Source organism: Sapajus apella, unplaced genomic scaffold (assembly GCF_009761245.1).
Source record: "Sapajus apella isolate SASKATOON/1434 unplaced genomic scaffold, GSC_monkey_1.0 scaffold16, whole genome shotgun sequence".
NCBI lineage: Eukaryota > Metazoa > Chordata > Mammalia > Primates > Cebidae > Sapajus > Sapajus apella.
Genome location: NW_022436956.1, coordinates 28,942,684 through 28,965,205, shown reverse-complemented (window position 1 = coordinate 28,965,205; position 22,522 = coordinate 28,942,684). Strand labels below are relative to the sequence as shown.

The 22,522-nt window shown below is 38.9% G+C and overlaps 2 protein-coding genes across 8 annotated transcripts in view; one reads left to right on the top strand and one right to left on the bottom strand.

Moving 5' to 3' along the window:
• Positions 1-3,536: 3,536 nt before the first annotated feature.
• MSANTD4 (Myb/SANT DNA binding domain containing 4 with coiled-coils) lies at positions 3,537-17,846 on the bottom strand. Of its 7 annotated transcripts, none has more exons than XM_032285704.1 (4): positions 17,644-17,740; positions 16,817-16,924; positions 8,709-9,326; positions 3,537-8,388 (listed from the first exon to the last, which is right to left on the bottom strand). In XM_032285704.1, exons 3-4 carry the CDS (start codon positions 9,168-9,170, stop codon positions 7,813-7,815), a joined length of 1,038 nt encoding a protein of 345 aa, XP_032141595.1. In that variant the 5' UTR covers positions 9,171-9,326; positions 16,817-16,924; positions 17,644-17,740; the 3' UTR covers positions 3,537-7,812. The 7 variants fall into 7 exon arrangements, with proteins under 7 accessions (XP_032141595.1, XP_032141598.1, XP_032141599.1 ...); XM_032285707.1 differs by lacking the exon at positions 17,644-17,740 and adding an exon at positions 17,594-17,608; XM_032285708.1 differs by lacking the exon at positions 17,644-17,740 and adding an exon at positions 17,283-17,582.
• A 148-nt stretch (positions 17,847-17,994) lies between these two features.
• AASDHPPT (aminoadipate-semialdehyde dehydrogenase-phosphopantetheinyl transferase) overlaps positions 17,995-22,522 on the top strand; it is a 75,524-nt gene continuing 70,996 nt past the window's right edge. The window contains exons 1-2 of the mRNA XM_032285713.1: positions 17,995-18,199; positions 19,969-20,038. Of these exons, the coding sequence (XP_032141604.1) occupies positions 20,024-20,038 (15 nt within the window). The 5' untranslated portion in view covers positions 17,995-18,199; positions 19,969-20,023. The remainder of the gene's footprint in view (positions 18,200-19,968; positions 20,039-22,522) is intronic.

The window sequence follows — 22,522 nt, the reverse complement described above, 5'->3', positions numbered from 1 at the left end:
GCCTAGGTGACAGAGTGAGACTCTGTCTCAAAAAACAAAAGCTAGCAAAAACAGATTGGAAAGTAGAGTTGCATAAAAGAAAAAAGTCAGAAAGCTTTTGCTGTGAAGGGCCTTGGGGAGAGGTGGATATCTAGGAATTATTCAGTCATTTTGTATGTGCTATTTTTAGGTGGGAGAGAAAAGAGAACATTTACGCCATGATACAAAGAAGCAGATATATAGGCTGAAGTTGAAGACTCAAAAAAGGAGATAATTGATCATGTGAGTCTGAAAAGACAGAAGAGGATGAGATCAAGACAACACCAGAGCAGATTATCTTTTAATAAGAGTAAGAACTACCCTAGGGCTACATTCCGTGTAATAATATACTGAGTATATGGAATTGCCAATGTTTAAGCATTTCTTTTTAACTTTTAATTACAAATTCTATAGGCTCAACTAATAACAAAATATACTAACTGGCCTTTATTGAGCACTATATACTCAATAAATTCTTTTAGCTATCATATTTAATTCTCACAACAACGTAGTATCATATTTAATTCTCACATATTCTCACTATGAAGTGTTATTCGTTCTGCCTTAAGGCTGCACCATCAACCACTGCCTGAGTTTCCAGTCTGCCCTTGCCCTACAGATATCAGATTTGCAAACTCCCACAACTGCATGAGCCTATATATTCTGTTCATTCTGTTTCTCTGGAGATCTGTGACAAATATATCAGATCTGAAGTGGGGTCTGAAGAGTACCATGAGTCATTGAGAAATTAGATATTTTACCCATAATTACACAGCTGGCAATTGATGAGTTCAGATTTAAAACAAAATGTTTTGGCTACAGAACATGTACCCTTAATCACTGCTGTATTTGCTACTATACTGTCCTTGTTCCAGGAGTGATAAGAGAAGATGAATATAGTTTGTAAGTTTGGTGTCCATCAGTTGAGGAAGTTACTGTCTGATGGCTTCTACTTCCTCAAAAGCAAAGTTATCAACTGAATATGAATGGAGGGCCAAAGGGTGGTTGGAACTGTCCAATGGAAAGACTTTAAAATCATGTGCATTTGTTTTCTAGGGTGGCCATAACAAACTACCACAGACAGAGTGGTTCAAAATAAGAAATTTATTCTCACATTTCAGGAGGGCAGGAGTCTGACATCAAGGTGCCAGCAGGGTTAGCTCTTTATGGAGGCTGAAGGAGAATGTGTTCCATGCCTCTCTCCTAGCTTCTGATGGTTACTGGCAAGTGTTCTTTGGCTTGCAGCCATATCATTTCAATCCCTACCTCTGTCTTTACATGTCTTTAATCTTTGTGTGTATCCCTGTCTCCAAATCTCCCTCTCCTTATAAAGCCACCAGTTATTGTTTAATCTAGTATGGCCTCATCTTCATTTGATTATATCTGTGAACACTCTATTTTCAAATAAAACCAGATTCACGAGTACCTGGTGTTTAGGGCCTTAAGATATCTTTATGGGGACACAGTTCAACCCACCACAGCATGGTTTTGGAGAGAAGGAGCTGTGAAGTTAGAGTAGCACCAATCTGCCTGGGTATGAGTAAAATCGTGGTCATCTAATCTGAGCTGAGAAAGGATAGCTGCGGTAGGAAAACTTGGAGCAGCCATTGGACTTGAAGTCCTGAGGATGAAAAACATGTGCAGCAAACTGGAAGGATCATAGATTTTAGTCACTGGGCTGGTATTTGAGTTCATGGTCATGGAGAAGCGCTAGTAACTGGGCCCAGAATAATATTGTAGGACAAGGACAGCGGAAGTGGAAGAGATGGAACTGGTAACAAGGACACAGAAGTAAGTAGCCAAAGCTTTCAGATTCGCCACTGGGACACCAGTTTCCTGGGAAATTCCTAGGATGACCAGGATGGAGAGGAAGATGAGGCAGTCATTAGTTAACGAGGTGTGAGCAAAATGAATAATGAGAAAAGGAAGATGGCTTTAGTCAGCCAGCAGGTATCGGCTTCAAAGTTTTTTTGTTTTTTGTTTTTTTAAATAATAAACAGTAATCTGGAAATAACATGGGGAACCAAGAAAAATCAAAACCAACAACTGACCCAAGTCTCATAGGGAGACACCCCAGACTATATAGTAGGCAGGTGAGAATTGAAATCTTCACCATCCTATTCATTTGAGAAATCATCAAAAGCAACATTGTATATGGATCAGGACATAGATAATCCCTGATGGGAAAGAGAATCCTCTGCACAGTACAGTTATTTCAGGGAACGCAAAGCCAAGCTGTGACCATGCCTGGTCGAAGTATGCACAGTACAGCCAAAGCAACAGTCACAGAACACACATGAACGCCAAGGACCAGGTAAGAGGGGAATGAGTCATAAGCTGGACAGGCTGGTGTTGACTTTCACACTTGTATTCAAAAAATTTCCAAGGAGACTTTGAAAGACATGATACCAACTTTATGTGATAAAATATTCTAATTTTATTCAGTGAAATTTACTTTGATACTTTTAAATTATGGTAAACAGTAATAGAAATGATAAAGCCCCTCCATCCTGCTGAAGTTTTGTGCTGCTAAATGTCACTGTAGAATAGAAAATGGGAAGATAGGATGGGCATGGTGGCTCACAGCTGTAATCCTAGCACTTTGGGAGGCAGGAGGATCACAGTGCGAGGCCATGTCTCTAAAAAAGGAAATTAAAAAAAAAGAAAAAAGATAACGTTAAGGTGAAGAGTGAAAGCAACATGATCAAAGAAAAACACACAGAGTATTTGGAGAGCAGCTTGACAAGCATACTTAGTTATGATGGCAGGAAGAAATCTTAAAAGGGCAGGCAAAGGACGTTTGCAGACTTTATACTTCTCCTTACTCCTTACAAGAAAAAACAATTTGTAATACCTCCAAGGTGCTTTCCAGCTTTAAACTGCATTCTCATGTTATTATTCCAAACACGGTGAGTGTCAGACAGCACACATATACTAGATGTAATACAGACAACAACAGTGAGGATCAGAGAGACCCAGTGCTCCACATCTGTCAGTCAAACTGGAGCTGGGGCTGGACCTAAGTCTCCCCTGAGTTTTGCTCATTTTCACTACTTCGTGTCCTGTCAATTCTCAGAGTACTTTGGGAAAGCTATTCTGGAAATGTAACACAGGGAAGACTGGACAGAAAGAAACTCAGAGAGACGTTGCTGGAATTCAGGCTACACATGCCTCCATCCTAAGGACTACATGTGAGATTGAAGAAGGCTGTTCTGAGGCATCAGCAGAAGAAAATACAGGACTTGATCAATAATTTTGATAGAATGAAGAAGACAAAAGACTCAAAGACACATCTGAAATTTCCAGACAACCTGATACAAATGGTGTCCTTGCAGAGAGATGATTTGTAGGTATGAGAGAAGAGAGCTAATGAATTTGATTCTGGTGTGCATTGAGTATTTGAGGAAACAGGAAAATATACAGGGCAAGATACCTATAACACTTGTAAAATTATATTTCAGCTCAAATATTGGACCTGGAGATTTTAAATTAGAAAGGAAATGACATTAAGAGTTGACTGACTTTATATTTCAGTTTTTCTAAAGATGAATGGGTCATATCAAAGAAACAAATGGTAAATAATAAAGAGTATTGATAAAGTTATTCTCTGAATGTACAAAAAATCAGATTTTATAATAATTGTCATTTCTTGTTTCTTCTTAGTCTTAATTCAAACAGCATAGTCTCAATGCCTCTATCTACAGTGACAAATTAATCCGTGATTTCAGCATCCAACTTTCCTATTTTTTAAAGAGATACGTTCTTCTCCAGCTGTGTCCCAGTTACACCTAGGCTGGATCTCTTTCAATATGCATTGGGAGAAATTTTCAAAATGATACATTTGACAGACAATCTTCATCTGGATTTAAATTAAGGCCCTATGCAAAACACTGCCTGGCATGTATAAAAAGGATCTACATATGTCAAACAGAAGTTACAGGTGGAATAAGGAAACAGGTTGGTAGTTCTCTGGGAGCTTTAGAAATTATAATTCAGGTCTGATGATAGTGGCTAGAAATCTCTGATAAATTAAAAATTAAATATTTTCTAAATTAAATTTACTTTTGGGGAAGTATAACGCAAATGTAGAGCAACACAGTAAAAATCATTTTGGATTTAAAATGATCATGTTAAGGATGTGGAGGTAGAAAAAAGTAGCTATTAACTCAAAATAAAATATTCTGGAAGCATTATGATCTGCTTTTATATACAGCATAGAGGTGACAATGCATGAAGAAGTAGAAAAATGAACAGAGAAGCAGCGAAGTAATATAAAATGGACAAATTAGGCAGAAAATGAAAGAAGTGAAGCAGAAATTCCCTTCAATTACAAAGACTCAAGTGTTTAATTTAGAAGAAAAAGCCTGAGAGAACACTATATATTTCTTTCTGCAAATTTATGGTCCCTTCCTTCTCTTAAACCAGCCATTTCTACAAAACAGATGGGAGGGTGCTCCTTACAGTAAGAATGCCCACATAATTCAAAGTCCTATCAGGGCATTTTTGTGTAGAACTAATGCCAAACCAGATAAGATATCAGAACCACTGATATAATCAAAGTATACCAAAGGCAAACCAGAGTGAAGGTGTGGTAGACTGATTGCAAATATGGCCACGATTCCTCAGTCCTCCCCGTATCCCAGTTTTACTGAACTTCACAGCTCTTCTTATCAGTAGGTGGACTCTATTGCCCAACCCTTGACTCTGGTCTGGCTCTGTAATTAGTTCTGGCCAATCCAGTGTTACAGAAGCATAATGAAGTGCTAGTTCTGAGACTTGGCCTTGCTTGATAACTTGAACACCTCTTTCTCTCCTCAACCCTTGCCACCCCTATTAGAACAAGCCCAAGTTACCCTGCCTATAGGATCAAACATCATAGGGAGAGCTTAGCTCCACCATTTATCACCCCCTGCCCTTCTGTTATTTAGCTAACCCCAGAAGCTGAACCACATAGCCAACCTGCAGCTGACACTGAGAGCCCAGCCAAGAGCAAAACCACTCAGCTAAGCTGCACCTCATATCCTCTAAAATTTTGAGCAAAATAAGTGGTTGGGATTTCCAGCCATTAAATTTTCTATCAGTTTGTTACACAGCAATAGCTAATAGATACATGCACTATGGGTGTGCCTATCACGTCAGAGGTGCAGCAACACTGTTTCCTACTGGAATGAACCAGTCCAACCCATCTGCACCTGAAGCAGCGTTAAGAAATCCAAGGCTCTTCAGCCAAAGCCTTAGAATATATTATGCTTCTTTTTAGTTTCTTACTTCCAGGCATTTAAGAGTGCTTCACCGAAAATTAATTATTAGCTATTTTCAGGCTTTCCCTATTAAAACCTGGCCAGACATGGTGGCTCACACCTGTAATCCCAAAACTTTGGTAGGCAGAGGCCAATGAATCACTTGAGGTCAGGAGTTTGAGACCAGCCTGGCAAACACATTGAAACCCCGTCTATATAAAAAATACAAAAATTCCCCTGGCCTGGTGGTGGTTGTGCTTATGCTAAAATCTTGGATCAATATTGGTATGTAATTTTTAAGATAGACGGTTAATTAAATAAATGAGGCTTGTTGTTGTTGTTGTTATAGGAGTGGAGATAACATGATGTATTAGTCCACTTTCATGCTGCTGATAAAGACATAGCGGAAACTGGGTAATTTATAAAGAAAAAGAGGTTTAATGGGCTCATAGTTCCACGTGGCTGGGGAGGCCTCATAGCCATGGTGGAAGGTGAAAGGCATGTCTTACATGGAAGCAGGCAAGAGCGAAAATGAAAACTAAGAGAAATGGGATTCCTCTTATAAAACCATCAGATCTTGGGAAGCTTACTTATTCACTATCATGAGAACAATATGGGGGAAACTGCCCTATGTTTCAAATTATCTTCCCCTGGGTCCCTCCCACAGCATGTGAGAATTATGGGAGCTACAATTCAAGATGAGATTTGGGTGGGGACAGGGCTAAACCATATCACATGAGTTAGATCTCAAGGGTCCTTCTGAGGAGCAAATAACATATCCAGCATACATAGCTCAATGTCCAGCCCAAATGTTAGGCCTCTGACCTCATTGACCATGATAGGGTTCTCTTCTCTAAGCCTGATAACCTCTGCCCTTAGAGCAATGAGTATCATTTGAAATTACAAATTCTCAGATAGTATAGGCAAATTTATTTCTACAGTAGAAGCATTTATCTCAGATATAGAAAAATAACACTATTTCAAAGACAGAGTAAGTAAACAGAAGTATATTTTTTCCTTGCATACCCATCCTCAAATGTCAACATACATTTGAGTTTCAAGCCACTCTTAACAAGGAAGAAACACAGAATCAAGGTCAACAGAAGAGCTATATTAAAGCTACGTATCAACCTTGAAAATCAGAAAACACAAAGTGATCAGTACAGTGATTCTCAACTTTAGTGTGCATCAGAATCACTCAGATTGTGGAGAAAGCAGTTTCAGACAATTGAAGGAAAATCATCAGGTTAAACAAGCCCTTGGTCTCAGAATAAATATCAAAGAAACTAAAGATATGTACTTTGTTCCTCAGGGAAGGGGGAAGGACAAAATACGCTACAATATAAAAGATCAGCCATTTACTCTGTGTGACTTCTCTGAGCTTCAGATTCAGGAATAACAACAGATACAACTCTAAAAAATTGTTCTACATATCAGGTTAGATAGTGTAATAAGTGCTTCTCTAATCCATAACACATAGCTACTATCATTATTTCAACATCATCATTATTTGATACGGAGTACATTTTCCCCACCCACCCCCCACTCCCAAATGGCTGCTATTACTTATTTTAAAAGTCAAACAATCAGTAATTGGGTTCAAGCTCACGGAATACAGGTACCATTTTTATACTGTTATCATTTTTACTAGCTTCAACCATTTACTTATAAGATTTCAGTACATTATTGAAATGACAATTTTTGTACCCAAACCAAGAAAATTACTGAAAGAAAAGGAACTAAAGCTTTAAAATTACCTCTTCCTTCTAAAGCATTAAAAGTGAGATAAATAATTATTTTCAAAGTGACCCATTTTAGATAATCTCTAATGTTCCGTGTATTGTTTTCTGAATCTGAGAAGGCTATTTATAGATGTAATCATGGGAATAAAATACCTATAATCTTCATCACTTCCTATATTCAATATACTACATAGTAACATTTCATAGTTAAAGTTTTTGGCCATTTAAGTACCTATCCACATAAATATCTGAGGTTTTAATATTCTAAAACTATAAAACATAGCTATAGAGGTACAGAGTTAAGCAAGGACAGGATTTCTCAACCTCAGCACTAATGATATTTTGGGTTGGAAAATTCTTTACTGAGTCTGTGGCAGGGGAAGGGGGGTTGAGGAAGTATGCCTTGCACAGTAACAACCTTTTCCCTACCCCAGTTTTGACCACCAAACATGTCTCCAGACATCGCCAAATTGGTCTTCTAAAGGCCAAAATCAACCCCAGTTGAGAACTTCTGGGCTAGAATTTTATATAGACGTAATTGTAAACTCTGGGTACACAGACTATACAAGACTCTATGTAATATTATAAGGTAGAGAGTCCAGCACAGTAAATTTCCACTATGCTGTTTATGCTAGGGCACAGTTTTTATATACTACTTAGGCATACAGTTATCCACATATAACTTTTTCCTACTGAACACTGACATGAGACAAGAAAAGAAACCACAGCTAATCCAGCAACCATCATTCTATCACCTGATATGAGAGAAATCTACAGTCTTCAAATATTTGCTAAATGGAGGCCTGGAAAAATCATTGCAAGTGTCCTTCTTTCTGAATTCGAAGTCTGTCTTTCTCTACTTGTAAGCGCTCCTTTTCAATCTGTAGCTTCTCCGATTCAAACTTCAAAAACTGCAGCCTATCCTTTTCCAGTTGCAAGCGTTCTCGCTCAAGTTTTAACTTCTCTGTTTCTATGTCCTGTGGTTGAAGCATGGACTTTTCTCCTTGACCAAGTTCAGTTTCCAAGGATGGTTTCTCTGAATTGACTATCTGTAACCTCAACTTCTCTCTTTCAATCTGCAGCCGTTCCTTCTCCAGCTGAAGCCGCTCGTGCTCCATGTCTAAATGCCGCAGCCTCTCTTTCTCGATTTGTAGGCGTTCCTTTTCCACCTGCAGTCTTTCAGCCTCGATATCCAGTCGTCGTTTTTCCAACTCTAGTTTCTGTTTCTCAATACTGACAAGCAAATGAGGCTCATCATATGCAGATCTAGATGGTGTTGAATTAAGGGTAAAAAACTCATCAATGTGGGGGAAATCTGGAAGTTCATTTTCTCTCCTGGAATCTGGTATGACGGATGATAACATTTCTTCCTCCTCCTCAATCTCAAACTAAGAGCAAAGAGAAAAGCAATTTTCAGTATTGACTTCTACTTCGTGGCAATTTGTCTAAATATTTCCCAAAAGCTTTCTGCATTGTTTGGGGAAACATACTTAATTTGAATTTTGAATATCATTTCCATTGAATTACTTGATGTCTGTAATACATATGACCTAGGTAATTATATTTAGGTGGGAAGAGAAGTATTAACGATGTACAGTGAAAACAAATAAAATGACCTTGTTATGTTCTATTTTTAAATAAGCTTGAACAATAATCTCCCAAATCAGAATTGAAAAGATTAAAAGGGGGTACACAGGCTAATACTTACTTCAGGACTCTGGGGATCCCTTTCTTCCTCTTCCACTTTAACCTCAGTTAAGGAACCACCCGCATCCCTGTAATCAGCCACGTTTTGCCAGTCAAAATTTGTATCATTTCTGAATCCAATCTTTTCATCTATCTCTTCAGTGAGAGAGTCATCTAAATCGGAGGAGGGAAGGGGAAATCCTGAACCGACCAGCTTAATGTTGGCCTTCATCCTCTTTCTCTTCATAAGTGCTCGCCAGTCAAGGTATCTTCTTTTCACCTCTGTCCCTGTCCTCTGTTCTCCTTCTCCCACAGCATTCACACACTGTGCAATCTCTTCCCAAGCCATTCGCTTCATCACGTTAATTGTTGTATTGAGCTGCTTGGAAAAAATGACTTCTTTCCTTTTTGTAATTTCTTTCAAAAGGGTCTGAGTTTCTTGAACACTAAAATTGCTTTTCCTTTTTCTTTTTAACTGCTTCATTTTTTTAACTTCAGTGCAGTTTTTATAGTAAGAGAAGATGTGAAAACAATTTGGGGAATGCTGCAAAGCACAAAAACCAAGGATAATTCTCTGCTGGCACTTAATTCAAATCATCGTCTTCCATTCATCTAGTAGCAGGGGCAGGCTGGATAATTCCTAAAAAGGAAAAGGTACAAGCAATCAATCTGCAACTTCTATAACATACTTCAACCTAATAAGCTATATAATATTTAAAAGAAACAAAAAGCAACCCTCTAAATATAGCTTAAAAATACTGAATGTAGATGACAGGATGATGGATGCAGCAAACCACTATGGCACATGTATACCTATGTAACAAACCTGCACATTCTGCACATGTACCCCAGAACTTAAAGTACAATAAAAAATAAAAACAAACAAAAAATTGTCTTCTTTATCTTTGCCAGTACCAACATAGTCCAAATTGCCATCTTTTCCCCAGTGTGCTGCTGCTAAGATTCCTAACCAGTTGCCAGTATTCACTCTTGACTCCCTTCCTATTCCTTCAACTCCTTCTCCCACGAATTCTCCCTCTCTCCTCCAATTGCACTGGCCATCTTTCAGCCACCTATTCCTGTCAAGCTCTTTCTTGGTTCAGGGCCTTTGTCCACACCGTTCCTTCTGCCTGGAAAATGGACTGCTCCCTTTTTGGCCTACTTAATTCCTACTCATCCTTTAGCTTGCAGATTAAGCATCCATTTCTCAGTGAAGCCTTTCCTGATAAGTCAAATTACTCCAGCATAAAATTCGCAGTACTTTTCCTAGACTGAATTTTATAGTTGTGCTAACATACAGCTCAGAGTCTGTCCCTTTCCCCACTTCACTGCAAAGTTTCACAAGGGCAGGGATGTTTCCTCTGGCCATTACCTCCCCAGAGCCTAGCAGAAATTCTGGCACATGGCATGCACACCATAAATACATTTTGAATAAATGAAAGAGTCTATTTGCCAAAATGATCATAGTTCGAGATATCTAAAAGAAAAAGTATACTTTGTAGACTAATTTGAGGAAAACTGAAAGGCTGAGCTGCAAAAATCAGTAGAACTCAGAAGCCAATTTAAGGCAATGTAATCTGATCAAATAAACTTCACTACTTCACAAATTCAAACTGATTTTAAGGTTAAACCAACATAGAAACCCTAAACCTGGAATATAATTTCCTGAAACCATTAAAGTATTATAGGAATATGATAAAATAAAAGGAGTAACATAAAAATGGCAAGGATTTTACCCAGCCATCCCACCTAATTAATCAAGTTAAAGAAAGATAACCAAAGAGATCACCAAAAAAAAAAAAAAAAAAAAGATAACCAATAAAGAAAACGATCACCAAAAAAGAAAAAGGCAAAGATCACCAAAAATTGTTTTTTGATTCCTAAACTTTTCATAGACTAGTACACACTGTTTGGTTTGCCCTCCTAATTCTGTTCCTCAAAGCTCACCCCATCCTCCTCCCGCTCAAACTACCTAAACAAAAGCCCCTTACACCAAACAAAATGAGGCTGGACTATGTTTTTGTTTCAATTAAGGCTCTTAATTATGTGCCTTTCTTTGGAGAATTTCTCAGCAGTATTTTGCATTGTTCTGTGCTGCTTTAATTATAGAGCTGAAGATCACGATATAGGAAAGTAAACTATACTTGGAGTCTCCATTAAATACATTTTAAAATATCCATGTGGCAGTATTTGTATACAGAGTTTGAGTGAAAAAGATCCTCTCTTGTAAGCATTTATTTTAGATATAAGACTATGTTTCTCCAATTTCCAGACTCTAGGTTTGTTGGACTGTTAAAGAGGGTGTACCTGAAACTTGTCAGAAACGTAAACTTTTTAGGCTCTCTTCCAGACCAGGAACTCTAGAAGTGGGACATAGCAATCTGTGTTTCAATAAACCCTCCAGATAACTCTAATGCACAGTAGCCTTTGAAAACCTCCGTGCTAGACCCACATACCCACAAAAAACAGTTGCTTCACATGCCTGACTCTCTTATCTACCTTGAATTCAAGCCTTACGTAAGTGCATCTGGTGGAATCTAAAGCACATCCACAATCCTCACTGCAATGGATTGGGGAAGTACGTAGTTTTTGTGCTAGCTAGCCTTTGCATTACTGGGAGGCACACTAGAAGGCCAGAACAGATGTTGAGTGAGTCAGGGACTGGATTTTCTCATACTGGCAGAAAATGAGGCCACCTATCAAAAAGGTCCCAGTGTCTTACACAATACAGTACATATTGCTTTATTAATATTGATTCACCTGAGAAGTGGGATAGATGTCAAAAAAGCACTTTGAATTGGAAAAGAGATTTTAAAAGATCTAAGGAGAAACAAGAGCTCAGAAAGAGTAAGGGGTATCTTATACAGACCATGCTGTCTGACTTCAAATTCACTCACTGATAACTACACAGAGCTGACTTTACCTCCCCTACAAAATGTGAAATGGGATGACATTGCCAAGATCCCTTCTAGCTCTATCACTGTTTAACCTTAAACTTTTTCTGTCAATATGAAAAAAGTATCAAATATCCATGAAGTTCCAAGTCCTGTCATTTAAACACCACCATGTCATTATATGGGAGACACTAGCTTTTCTATTTATAAAACAAGATCCAGAGGAGTTAATTTGTCCACAACACAGCTAGTCAAATGGCAAGACTTATTATGTCCAGGTTTTCTCATGTTATGTCTACTTCGACGTTATTAGCAGCTTGTGATAGTTAAATCTTAAAAACGTGTGGCTGGCTGAGTATGATGGCTCACGCCTGTAATCCTAGCATTTTGGGAGGCCCAGGTGGGTGGATTGCCTGAGCTCAGGGGTTCGAGACCAGCCAGGGCAACATGGTAAAACCCCATCTCTATAAAAATACAAAAATTAGCCAGGCATGGTGGTGCACACCTGTAATCTCAGTGACTCAGAAGGCTGAGGCATAAGAATTTTTTGAATCTGGGAGGCGGAGGTTACAGTGAGCTGAGATCATGCCATTGCACTCCAGCCTGAGTGAAAGAGCCAGACTTTGTCTCAAAACCAAAAGTGTTACTAAGTTTTTAGATGTCATTTAGTAAAAGATTTTCAAAAGGAGATTCTTATCTATGTGGAGGGTCCAGATGAAATTCTTCATGTTGGCAGAAAAATTCCTCAAAACTTCCATCAGTTACATTTCCTCTACCTCCTGTTATGGTAAATTAGAATGGAGACCTGGCCTGAAGAATCCCTGAGCAGACAAAACCAGTTAGGCCTCATACATGACTTTAACCTTGCTTGATTTGCAAACATATGCAACACTTAACTTGGGCTATGTTTTTGGTAAATACCTATATTTTTTAAAAAAAGAAACTTAAGACTAAGCAATCAGATGCCATCAACTAACTTATGTAACTAGGGACCTTCCAACAGGATAGATCAAATTAGACAACCTTATAACTGTAACCAATCAAATATTTTCTTTGCTTTACTTCTGTTAGCCCTATAAACCTTCCCATCTTGCATCTCCACTGCAGAGCCCCCCAACCACTTCTGGTTTGGAGCTACCTGATTCAAGAATCACTGTGTGCTCAAATAAAATCGTTAAAAGTTATCACGTCTCAGTTTATCTTTCAACACATGGTTTCTTCTCTCTTACTCTGTCTGCCAATTTAAACTTTTCATTAGTGTGAAAAATAGCTCTATTGTAATTCACAATACAAATAGTATCTTCTACTGAAGCAAAAATACAGCAATTAAGCAAGGCTAAATTTTTAATCAGAAAATGCACATATTTTCTATCATCTTTTCCCTTTTAGACTGAAACTGGATGCTAATACCTTACTTTTAAACTTTAATAACAAAGCATTTCTTATCACCATTGCATTAAACCTTTATGCACTTTTTCCTTTTCAAGCTCTTAGTCTTTGTTCAGCTGACTTTGTACGTGTCTAATAACACCACCAAAAATATGCCCAACACCACATCTTTTTGTTTCCAAGCACTCATGTGGAATAACCATCTCCGGAACTGCCACTTGCTGCTGAAATAGAGGTCAGAGAGAACTAAAAACTCAAAACAGCAGAAATGAACTCTCATGAAATCACTGTCAATTTCACATATCCACAAAAAAGGGCAAAGTATGCAAAAAACTAAAAAAAGAAGACTGAAAGCCAACTATTTCTAAAGTAGACATTCCATCAAATCAAATACCTACATTTCAGGTACCTACATGTGATACATTTTTGTTTCCAAAATATACAGAATGTATCAGAGCATTGACATTAACTAATATTAGCAATTTCTTGAAATTCTTTCCAGAAAAATCATGTTTATAATAGCATGTAAATATTTATGGACAATTATGTATCACATGAATACATACTAATTCCATCACATACGTTGATTTAAAAAGCTATGTCTGTTGAAAATGTTAAGATATAAAATTATAAAAAAAAATTAAAGAGAATTTATTGAAAACAGAGAAATGACATGCATGTGAATGATTCTAAAGGACAAATGAAGAGACAAAGATGGAATCTCATTTTGTATTAGCCACATTTCAAGTACTCAATAGCACATGTACTTAGTAGCTTAATCTACTGAAAACTGTAGGTTTATAGCACATCAAAATAACCTAAAGAGCTTGTTAAAAATACCTATAACCAGTTCCCATCTCTGACCAATTGAAACAATCTTTGGAATAGGGCCAGGCATTCAGAGTGTGAAGCTCTCCAAATGCTGCTTATTTGCAGCCAGGATTGAGAGCCACCCAGCTAGAGAATCAATGTTAAGAGTTTACTTGCTCAGATATGTACAGAAAGGCAAAGCAGAGAGCAAATGGTGTAGCTAAGAAAATTTCCTTTTGGAAATTATTAAGACCTCATCTGACACAAAAGACTTATAATACAGATGAAGCTGGCTTATGTATGGAAATATATGCCCAACGAAATGTTATGTCAAATGCAAGAAAAATATGCTAGTTGTAAGGACCAACTCACACTCCTACTTGTTGGAAACACATCAAGGCCATGCAAGCTTAGGTGATTTAGACTTAATAAGAAAAGGACTGCTCTCTTGAGAAGCAAATTTTCTTCTAAGTAGAATGTCTTTAGACATCTATCCATAACTTCATTAGGAAAAATTACTACTGAATTAGGAGTATAAATCAGGAACATGCACTATTAAATGAAGTAATTAGGACACTGTCTCATTCAACAGAAATATACTGAGTGTTTAAAACCTTACAAGACTTTCCATCGCACTTAAGAGGTTAAGTTTACTCCCCTTGCTCTTCCTCTCTTCCTATTGTAAACCCTATCTGAACTCTACCTTTAACTTTCATATGTACTTCTTCTGGTCTTATCCATCACCTACAAAACCAACTCAACCTACTTTCCCAATCCACCTTCCCCATCAAACACATAGTCACATGTATGTGGCACACAAACACAGTACTGGTCATTTTGAAACCCCTGTAAATTCTAGATCAGTGCTGTCCAATAGAAATGTTAAGGGCCCTAGATGTAATTTTAAATCCTCAAGTATCCAGATTAAAATAGTAAAATAAAACAGGTAAAAATGGATATTTTATTTAATCCAATATATCTAAAATGTTACTTCAAAATGTAATCAATATAAACAATTATTGAGATATTTTACACTCCTTTTCTATACTAAGTCTTCAAAATCCAGTGGTATTTTACACTTCACGTCTCAATTTGGATTAGCTGCACTTCAAGTGCTCAATAGCAACGTATGGCTACCGGCTACCATACTGGACAGCACAGCTCGAGCCATCATGGTCCCTGCCCTTGGGCTGTCACACATATATTTCTCCAGCCCATCTTCCCAATTTCCAAGGTGTCTGCCTTATCATCAGGCAAATGCCTACTAATCCTTCAGCACTTGATTTAAACGTCTCCTGTTCCAGGATTGTCTTCACTGTTCCCATCCATCTAAGTCTGATATCCTTCCTGTGTGCGTCCACTATCAGCTTTATTACACCACTGATTTACAATAGGAGCAATAAGGCATCAGATATGAACGTACTACCCCTGCTTTCAAATAATTTACAACTTAGTAAAGCCTGTAAAACATAGATGCATAAGAAAATGTACATAAACAAGCTGTAATGAAGTCTGTAATCTGAAGGTTGTGGATACAGACTACCTAAAGTTGTATGCCAGTTCTACTACTTAACTAGCTCTGTAATCTCCAGCAAATTACTTAACCTCTTAAACTTGTTTCTTCATCTGTAAATGGGAATAATGATAGACTAATACTCATGATGTTTTGAGGATTAAAAGAGATAATCCGATTAAGAAGCTTATGATGCCTAAGATATCGTAAGCCCACAAATGTCAGCTATTATCCATTGCCCAGTACAGTATTTGGATGTAATTAACAAATATTTCTTCACTGGATGAATAATGCAAATATATAAAAAATACAATAAAGAAATACTAACAAAATACTCTGGATATTCATAAGAAGGACAAAGCTTTGACGGGATCAAGGAAGGTTTTGAGTCGGAATCAGCCTTTGATTATGGTCTTATAAAACAAACAGACTAATGAGGGACAGAAATAAAAGAAAGAAGTACCAGGGATTAAAGCTGGAAAATTAGTATGGTGCCAAAGAGCAAATCTTTAATTCTGGCTTAGTAAGACCTATTCTTTGCTAAAAAATGAGCTGAAAGAGATAAATATATCTGTGAAAGTTTTTTGAAATTCAAGTAGTCTATCTTTAATATGGAGGAAATGTTACTGTAGTAACATAAAGATATAACCAATATAAGTATATAATAAAATAAGAATGATTGAAGTTGTCAAGAGAATCCAAATTTATGCAGATATCTACTATAAGATTTTGTTCTTAGAATCTGAGATCAATTTAGAAATTGCATTGTTGTAAATGTATTGATACATGGCAGAAATAGCAGTCCTTTTTGAAGTACCAGCGAATTAGTATATTTTTAAATTTGGCAGTAGCTGTTGCTATGTGCAAGGCCTAATTTTTTTTACCAACAATTCCTAACTCCATACTTCTAACTTACAAAGTGGTATCCCACTGTCCCTGACTGATCTATTCTGAACTAATGAACTATTTCACTCAATAGATTTTTAAGCTGACTAAAATTGATACTAGGATGAAATTTAGATATCCAGTCTTGGCTTAATTGCGTGAAAATCTTCTTGCACCTTGATATTTTCTGATTAAGTGCAAAAAAGTGCCAGCATTGATGCATCCTGACTTTTTTAAGTTCTGTAGCTATGCTTACCTGGATAAAAGCCATTTCCAACTGTCCTCTCTTTTATATGTTGGTATCCATGTAGCAGAAGCTTGGGTTTTCTACCATACACTCATTCCCCAATAATTTCCTCAAAAACTACTTACTGAGCTCCTACTGTGTGCCAAGCTCTATTCTTGGTGCTGGTGATATAATACCTGACAAAATGTGAAAATATGTCATTTTGGATGTCAAATACTATCCCTTTTATATTAGCTATCGTCCCTCTCTTAGCAGAAAGGATTCAATAGCTGCAGCCTCTAAAACTTACAAACCTTCCATGCCCAATCACAGAGAACAGCCATTTTCCTGAAATCCCATTTCACAATCGTTCTTTACTGGTTGGAAACAGAAATGAGATATAGTTCACTTACGTAATCCTTGTGAAGATGACGTACCGCATAACCAGACAACTTTTTACAAGCACTAAAACTTGAGAATGAAGTTCCTAGATACTTCATGATAAGACAAAATTAAGAAGTCTGAGAAAAACCAGACGGTAAGTTTCGGACCAAAAAAAATTTGAGGGTAAATATGTTAAGCAGTTCAAGAAGAAAAGCAGCATAAATCTACATTATCAACCCCTACCCCAGTTCTCTTTAAAGTGTGGCTTTCCCCTCCCCTATGTTCTTATGGGGGATTCACTTCCCTGCCAAAAAGGATGCTCTTCTCTAAAACTTGTGGTGGATACATAACAAGTTTATTTAAGGGCTGCCGTTATCAAAGTGTCTTTCACTTTCCTCCCGGGGCCTCCTTTGCGATTGTCCGAAAACGGCCCCTGGTACGAATCGAATTAGACTGGACTCCCGAGAGGCCACCCAGGGGAGCAGGGGCGCGCACCTGACTCGGCCACAACGACGCGGTTGCTGCTGGTAGGAGTCCCGGTGGAGTCGGGACAATCTGAAAGGAGAATCCTCTCTCTGGATATTAAATGAGAGTCCCGACTGAGTGCCCAGAAACTTCTGCAGTCTTGTTTCCGTGGCCTGGGCCCTCTCTAGCCTCCCCAGTCAGGCGACAGACGCGCGTGGCGTTTCTCCTGAGCGTGCAGTCCCGCTACGCCACAACCCTAGGACCAAACCCGGCAGCAAGCGGCGCGGCCACTTGTCGCTGACCCCTCCGGGACCCTTCCCACTAAGAGGGCACCCACTGACCATGGGGCCGCCACTTCCCTGGCCGCCTCCTCCGTCACAGAACCGCTCACCTGCGACCCCAGCGGCACCTCCCCACGATCGCCCCTGAGGGGGTAGGTAAAAAGATGCTTCATTGATTCCCCTCCCACTAACTTCGCCCGCCCATCTTCTGCAACCCATTGGCTAATGTGGCTGCCGTTCATTTGATGACTCTCATCCATTGGACGGAAGGGTGTTGCCATTCTGGCTGAGAGCCCGCCCCAGGCCAGGCCTCACAATGGGAATCGAGTCCCAAACCGGTTCCGGGTTAGTGCCCTGGAATTCCGCCCCCTCGTGATTCACCTCTCTCTCTGCGCTTCGTCTGTGGCGCCCAGTGCTGTCAGTCAAGTGGACTTTAGAAAAGGATTGGCCCCTAGCTATCCGCTTGCTTCGCTGTTCCAACTGATGGGGGCACTAGCCGCGCATTTCCAAATTCGTCTCCTGTCCTTGACCCTCACCTGTTAAAAGGGCAAAGAAATGAGAGCCTGGTGCTGCTGCAGCCGGGTTCCTAGGCCAGCATCGCCTTCTCCCGGACCAGCTGCGACCTAATTGACCTCAACCATTCCTCTGAAACTGCCCGTGCCAAAGGTCACTGGTGACTTCCTTATGGCTAAATCTAGGAGTCCCTTCTCAGTCCTTATCATGCTATACTTCTCAGAAGACATTTGATTTTTTGACTCTTTCTTCAATGTTTCCCCAAATGTGTGCTGCTTCTGCTTTCTTCTCTCCCAGTCCTCTTCTGTATTCAAGTTTGCAGTTGCTTTCTGCAGTCTCAGGTTCAGGTGTTTGTGATTGATGCTCCTTTCTTTCAGCTGCCTCTGTTCAGGCCTCTGTGAACCCACCTGAATTCCACAGTAGCCTCCTAACTCGTCTCCCAATATCCTGCCTGCCAGACTGTAGTTCATTCTTCGCCCTGTAGCCAAAATGAGCTGTTTTATTTTTATTTTTTGAGACAGAGTCTTGCTCTGTCACCAGGCTGGAGTGTGGTGGCGTAATCTTGGCTCACCACAATCTCCGCCTCCCGGGTTCAAGCGATTCCCCTGCCTCAGCCTCCCGAGTAGCTGGGATTACAGGCTCCCGCCACCACACCCAGCTAATTTTTGTATTTTTAGTAGAGATGGTGTTTCCCATGTTGGCCAAGATGGTCTCGATCTCTTGACTTCGTGATCCGCCCGCCTTGGCCTCCCAAAGTGCTGGGATTACAAGCTTGAGCCACTGAGCCCTGCCCCTGCTTAAAGTTTTTTAGTGGAATCTCACCACTGGTGATACAGTACGAACTTCTTATTGAACCCTGAAAAAGGCACCTAGTTTCCCTCAAGCTTCAACTCTCAACATTATACCCACCTTCCTTGTTCCTTAACCCATTCCCTTTGCTTCTTTCAGTTCCTGAACTCTGCAGTGGCCTGGGGAATCAGTTTGCGTTGCTGTGTTTCCTCCCGGAAAGATTTCTTTCTGCCTCTTCACTATGCCCAGCATTCATTTCAGATATTCCTTTCTAAAGGAAGGCTCCCCAAATTCTCTCCATTTACCCTACCTCCACTTCCAAGTTTTCCCTCCCATGTAGGTTTGCCAGATAAAAATAGGACTCTCAGTTAAATTTGAAGTTCAGATAAAAAGCAAATAATTTTTAATCTGTCCAATGCAATATTCGGTATCCATATGTTTATTTGCTAAATTAAAGAAATAAAAATTTTTATTTACTAAATCTGAAATCCAACTTCTGCAAGCTCTTATCACGGCCTTTCCTCTGACAGCTACCACATACTTTGTGTGGGTAGGGCTTTTTTTGTTAACTGTTGTGAATAAGGCAGTGCCTAAAATGTAACAGACATTCAAAAAAGATTTCATAAATAAATGATAGAATGTTCTGGATGAATGGTGAATTCTTGCTGGATATTCTTGCAGGAACTCTCCCATAAAATAGGAAGTAAGTATAAAACATGCATTTTAAATGTAATGGTCTGTTTAATCTTACAGATTGTTACTTATGACTTTGTCAGTAACTATAGACATGCTTAAGAAGCCTGTCTATACTTTTGCCTAAGTAGATCAAAAGAAACTTGTGTTATTTTTGGAAAAATACAAGTTGTATTTTATAATTTTGGATTTTGTTTGTGATGGGTGTTTTTTTTTAAAATTATTTTGTATGAGTACAGTGAGAAAGAACTAGCTATCCTCATAACCATACACAATCAGTTCTGTTCAGAACCTGTCCACTGCTGGAATCTGTTTATTTACCTCAGTAACAGGGACAAGAATGCTGAATTGGTATTAACAAACTTTTGGTTTCATATCGTGAACTTTAAACTTTCCCCAAGTAATCTCAGTCTCTTTGCTAATTGCAATATCTTTTCCAGATCCCCTCACTATTTCTGCACAACTACATCTTCTTTGAGTGGATATGGACCAACAATGAAGAGTTTGAAGGTAATCCATAATGTGTACTATTTGTATTCCATGACCAACCTGTTTGCTGATTTAATTTTTCTTACTACTAAGTCCAGGCTACATATTTGACCCAAAGGTACTTACACACTTATTTTGAAGCAAGAGCGAAGGGGAACAAACCTCTCAAACACAGAACTGAGGAGGGAAGTGGCTTTTTATTTGGCCAGGAGCTGCGGGGGGGCTACAGCCTCATTCACTGAGCTCCCCGAGCTACAGTTTCTCTCCCCTTTTATAAGCTTACAACACTAAAGGGGAAACTGAGGCGGAACTATGTCATTGTCCATTGCTGGACATTCGACCTTACAATTTTTTGTCTTCATTGATTTGCTAATTCATATGCAGCATGAGCAGGGACCAGCAGGGGAGGGGGCTTACAGAGTCAAGACAAAAGCAACAAGCTGTTTGTTGGCAGATGTGTTTCCTGGAGGGAGCCTGGTCTGTGGAGATGTAGGGGCATGAACCAGTGCTGGGCTCCAGCCGGCAGGGATAGCATTCATTTGCAGCTCATTCAAGGTTAGCAGATGGCAGAGAAGCTGGGAACTAAAGAGGGAGTCATTTTCCCAGCTCCTTGATATTTTATTTTATTTTTCCTTCTTCACCTTCCTTCCCATCTGGAAGCGAGGGGAGGGAGGAGGTGCCTCTCTCAATTTTACAACTGTGCTGTCCAACTGTGCCGTAATAGCCAGATGAGTCATTGGAATGTGGCTAGCACAATCGAATCACTGAATTTTATTAATTAACTTTAATTTAAAAATTGATATTTGATTCAAATTACTAGATACTTCTAAGTATATTTGGAAAACTTGGGTTATATGTATCTACTTTTCAATTGTAAACTTTTTGAAATATAAATATGGATCGAGTATTCCTGATTTAAAAATAGTGTCTAAATTGAGATGTGCTATAAGTGTAAAATATACACAGGATTCAAAGATTTAGCATAAAAATCTAAATATCTCACTGATAATTTTTGTGTTGATTATAAGTTGAAATTATAATATTTTGCATAATTGGGTTAAGAAAAACAAATTGCTAAAATTAATTTTTCCTGTTTTTAAATTATTTCCAGCTTTATTGAGGTATGATTGACAAAAATGATACATATTCATGATGATTTGATAAGCGTATACATTGTGAAATGATTACCACAATCAATACATCCATCATCACATGTATTTACCAGTGTTTTTGGGGGCTGGGGGTGAGGAAACTTATGTATTTTCTTAGAAAATTTCAAGTAAGCAATATAATATTAACTATAGTCACCAAACTGTATGACAGATTCCCAGAACTTACTCAGTTTATAACCAGAGGTTTCTTCCCAACCCTCAGCCCTGGCCATATCATTCTGCCCCCTACTTCTATGAGTTCCAATTTTTTTTCTTTTAGAGACAGAGTCTCACTCTGTTGTCCAGGCTGAAGTGCAATGGCATGGTCATAGCTCACTGCAGCTTAGAACTTCTAGGCAAAAGTGATCTTCCCACCTTTCTAGGACCCCAGACATCGCTGCCACATCTGGCTATTTATTGATTTATTTATTGCTGAGACAGGACCTTGCTCTGTTGCCCAGGCTGATCTAGAACTTCAGCTTCAAACAGTCCTTCCACCTTGGCTTCCCAAAGTGCTTACAGGTGTGAGCCACCACATCTGACTAGAATTCAAGTTTTTGTGATTTCACATATAGGTGAGATCATACAGTATTTGTCTTTCTATGTCTGCCTTATTTCACTTATTATAATGTCCCCTTGATGCAAATTGCAGAATTTTCTTCATTTTTATGACTTCATAATATTCCATTAGGTATATGTATACACATATACACACCACAGGTTCTTTATTAACTCATCCATAGATGGACACTTAGGTTGTTTCCCATATAAATGGGAATAATAAGAAATGTTGGGACACTAGTTATGTTTATATAGTAATCATTATAGCAAGTGGGGATGACAGATTTATGTTTCAAAGACTAGTCTGCTATCTGGAGAAGTGAGATGGGTCCTGACACTCCAACCAGCATAAAGTCTAGTTAGGTTGCCATTTTTGTTTAGTGGGTGGTTGGCCAATCTTTGGTTTCTACTGGAACAGCCTATGTAATAAGATAAACCAGTCATGATTTGGAGAATTATTAACAATCCTTAAATCATATTATCTTCAGCCGGGCGCGGTGGCTCAAGCCTGTAATCCCAGCACTTTGGGAGGCCGAGGCGGGTGGATCACGAGGTCAAGAGATCGAGACCATCCTGGTCAACATGGTGAAACCCCGTCTCTACTAAAAATACAAAAAATCAGCTGGGCATGGTGGCGCATGCCTGTAGTCCCAGCTACGCAGGAGGCTGAGGCAGGAGAATTGCCTGAACCCAGGAGGCGGAGGTTGCGGTGAGCCGAGATCGTACCATTGCACTCCAGCCTGGGTAACAAGAGCGAAACTCCGACTCAAAAAAAAAAAAAAAAAAAAAAAAA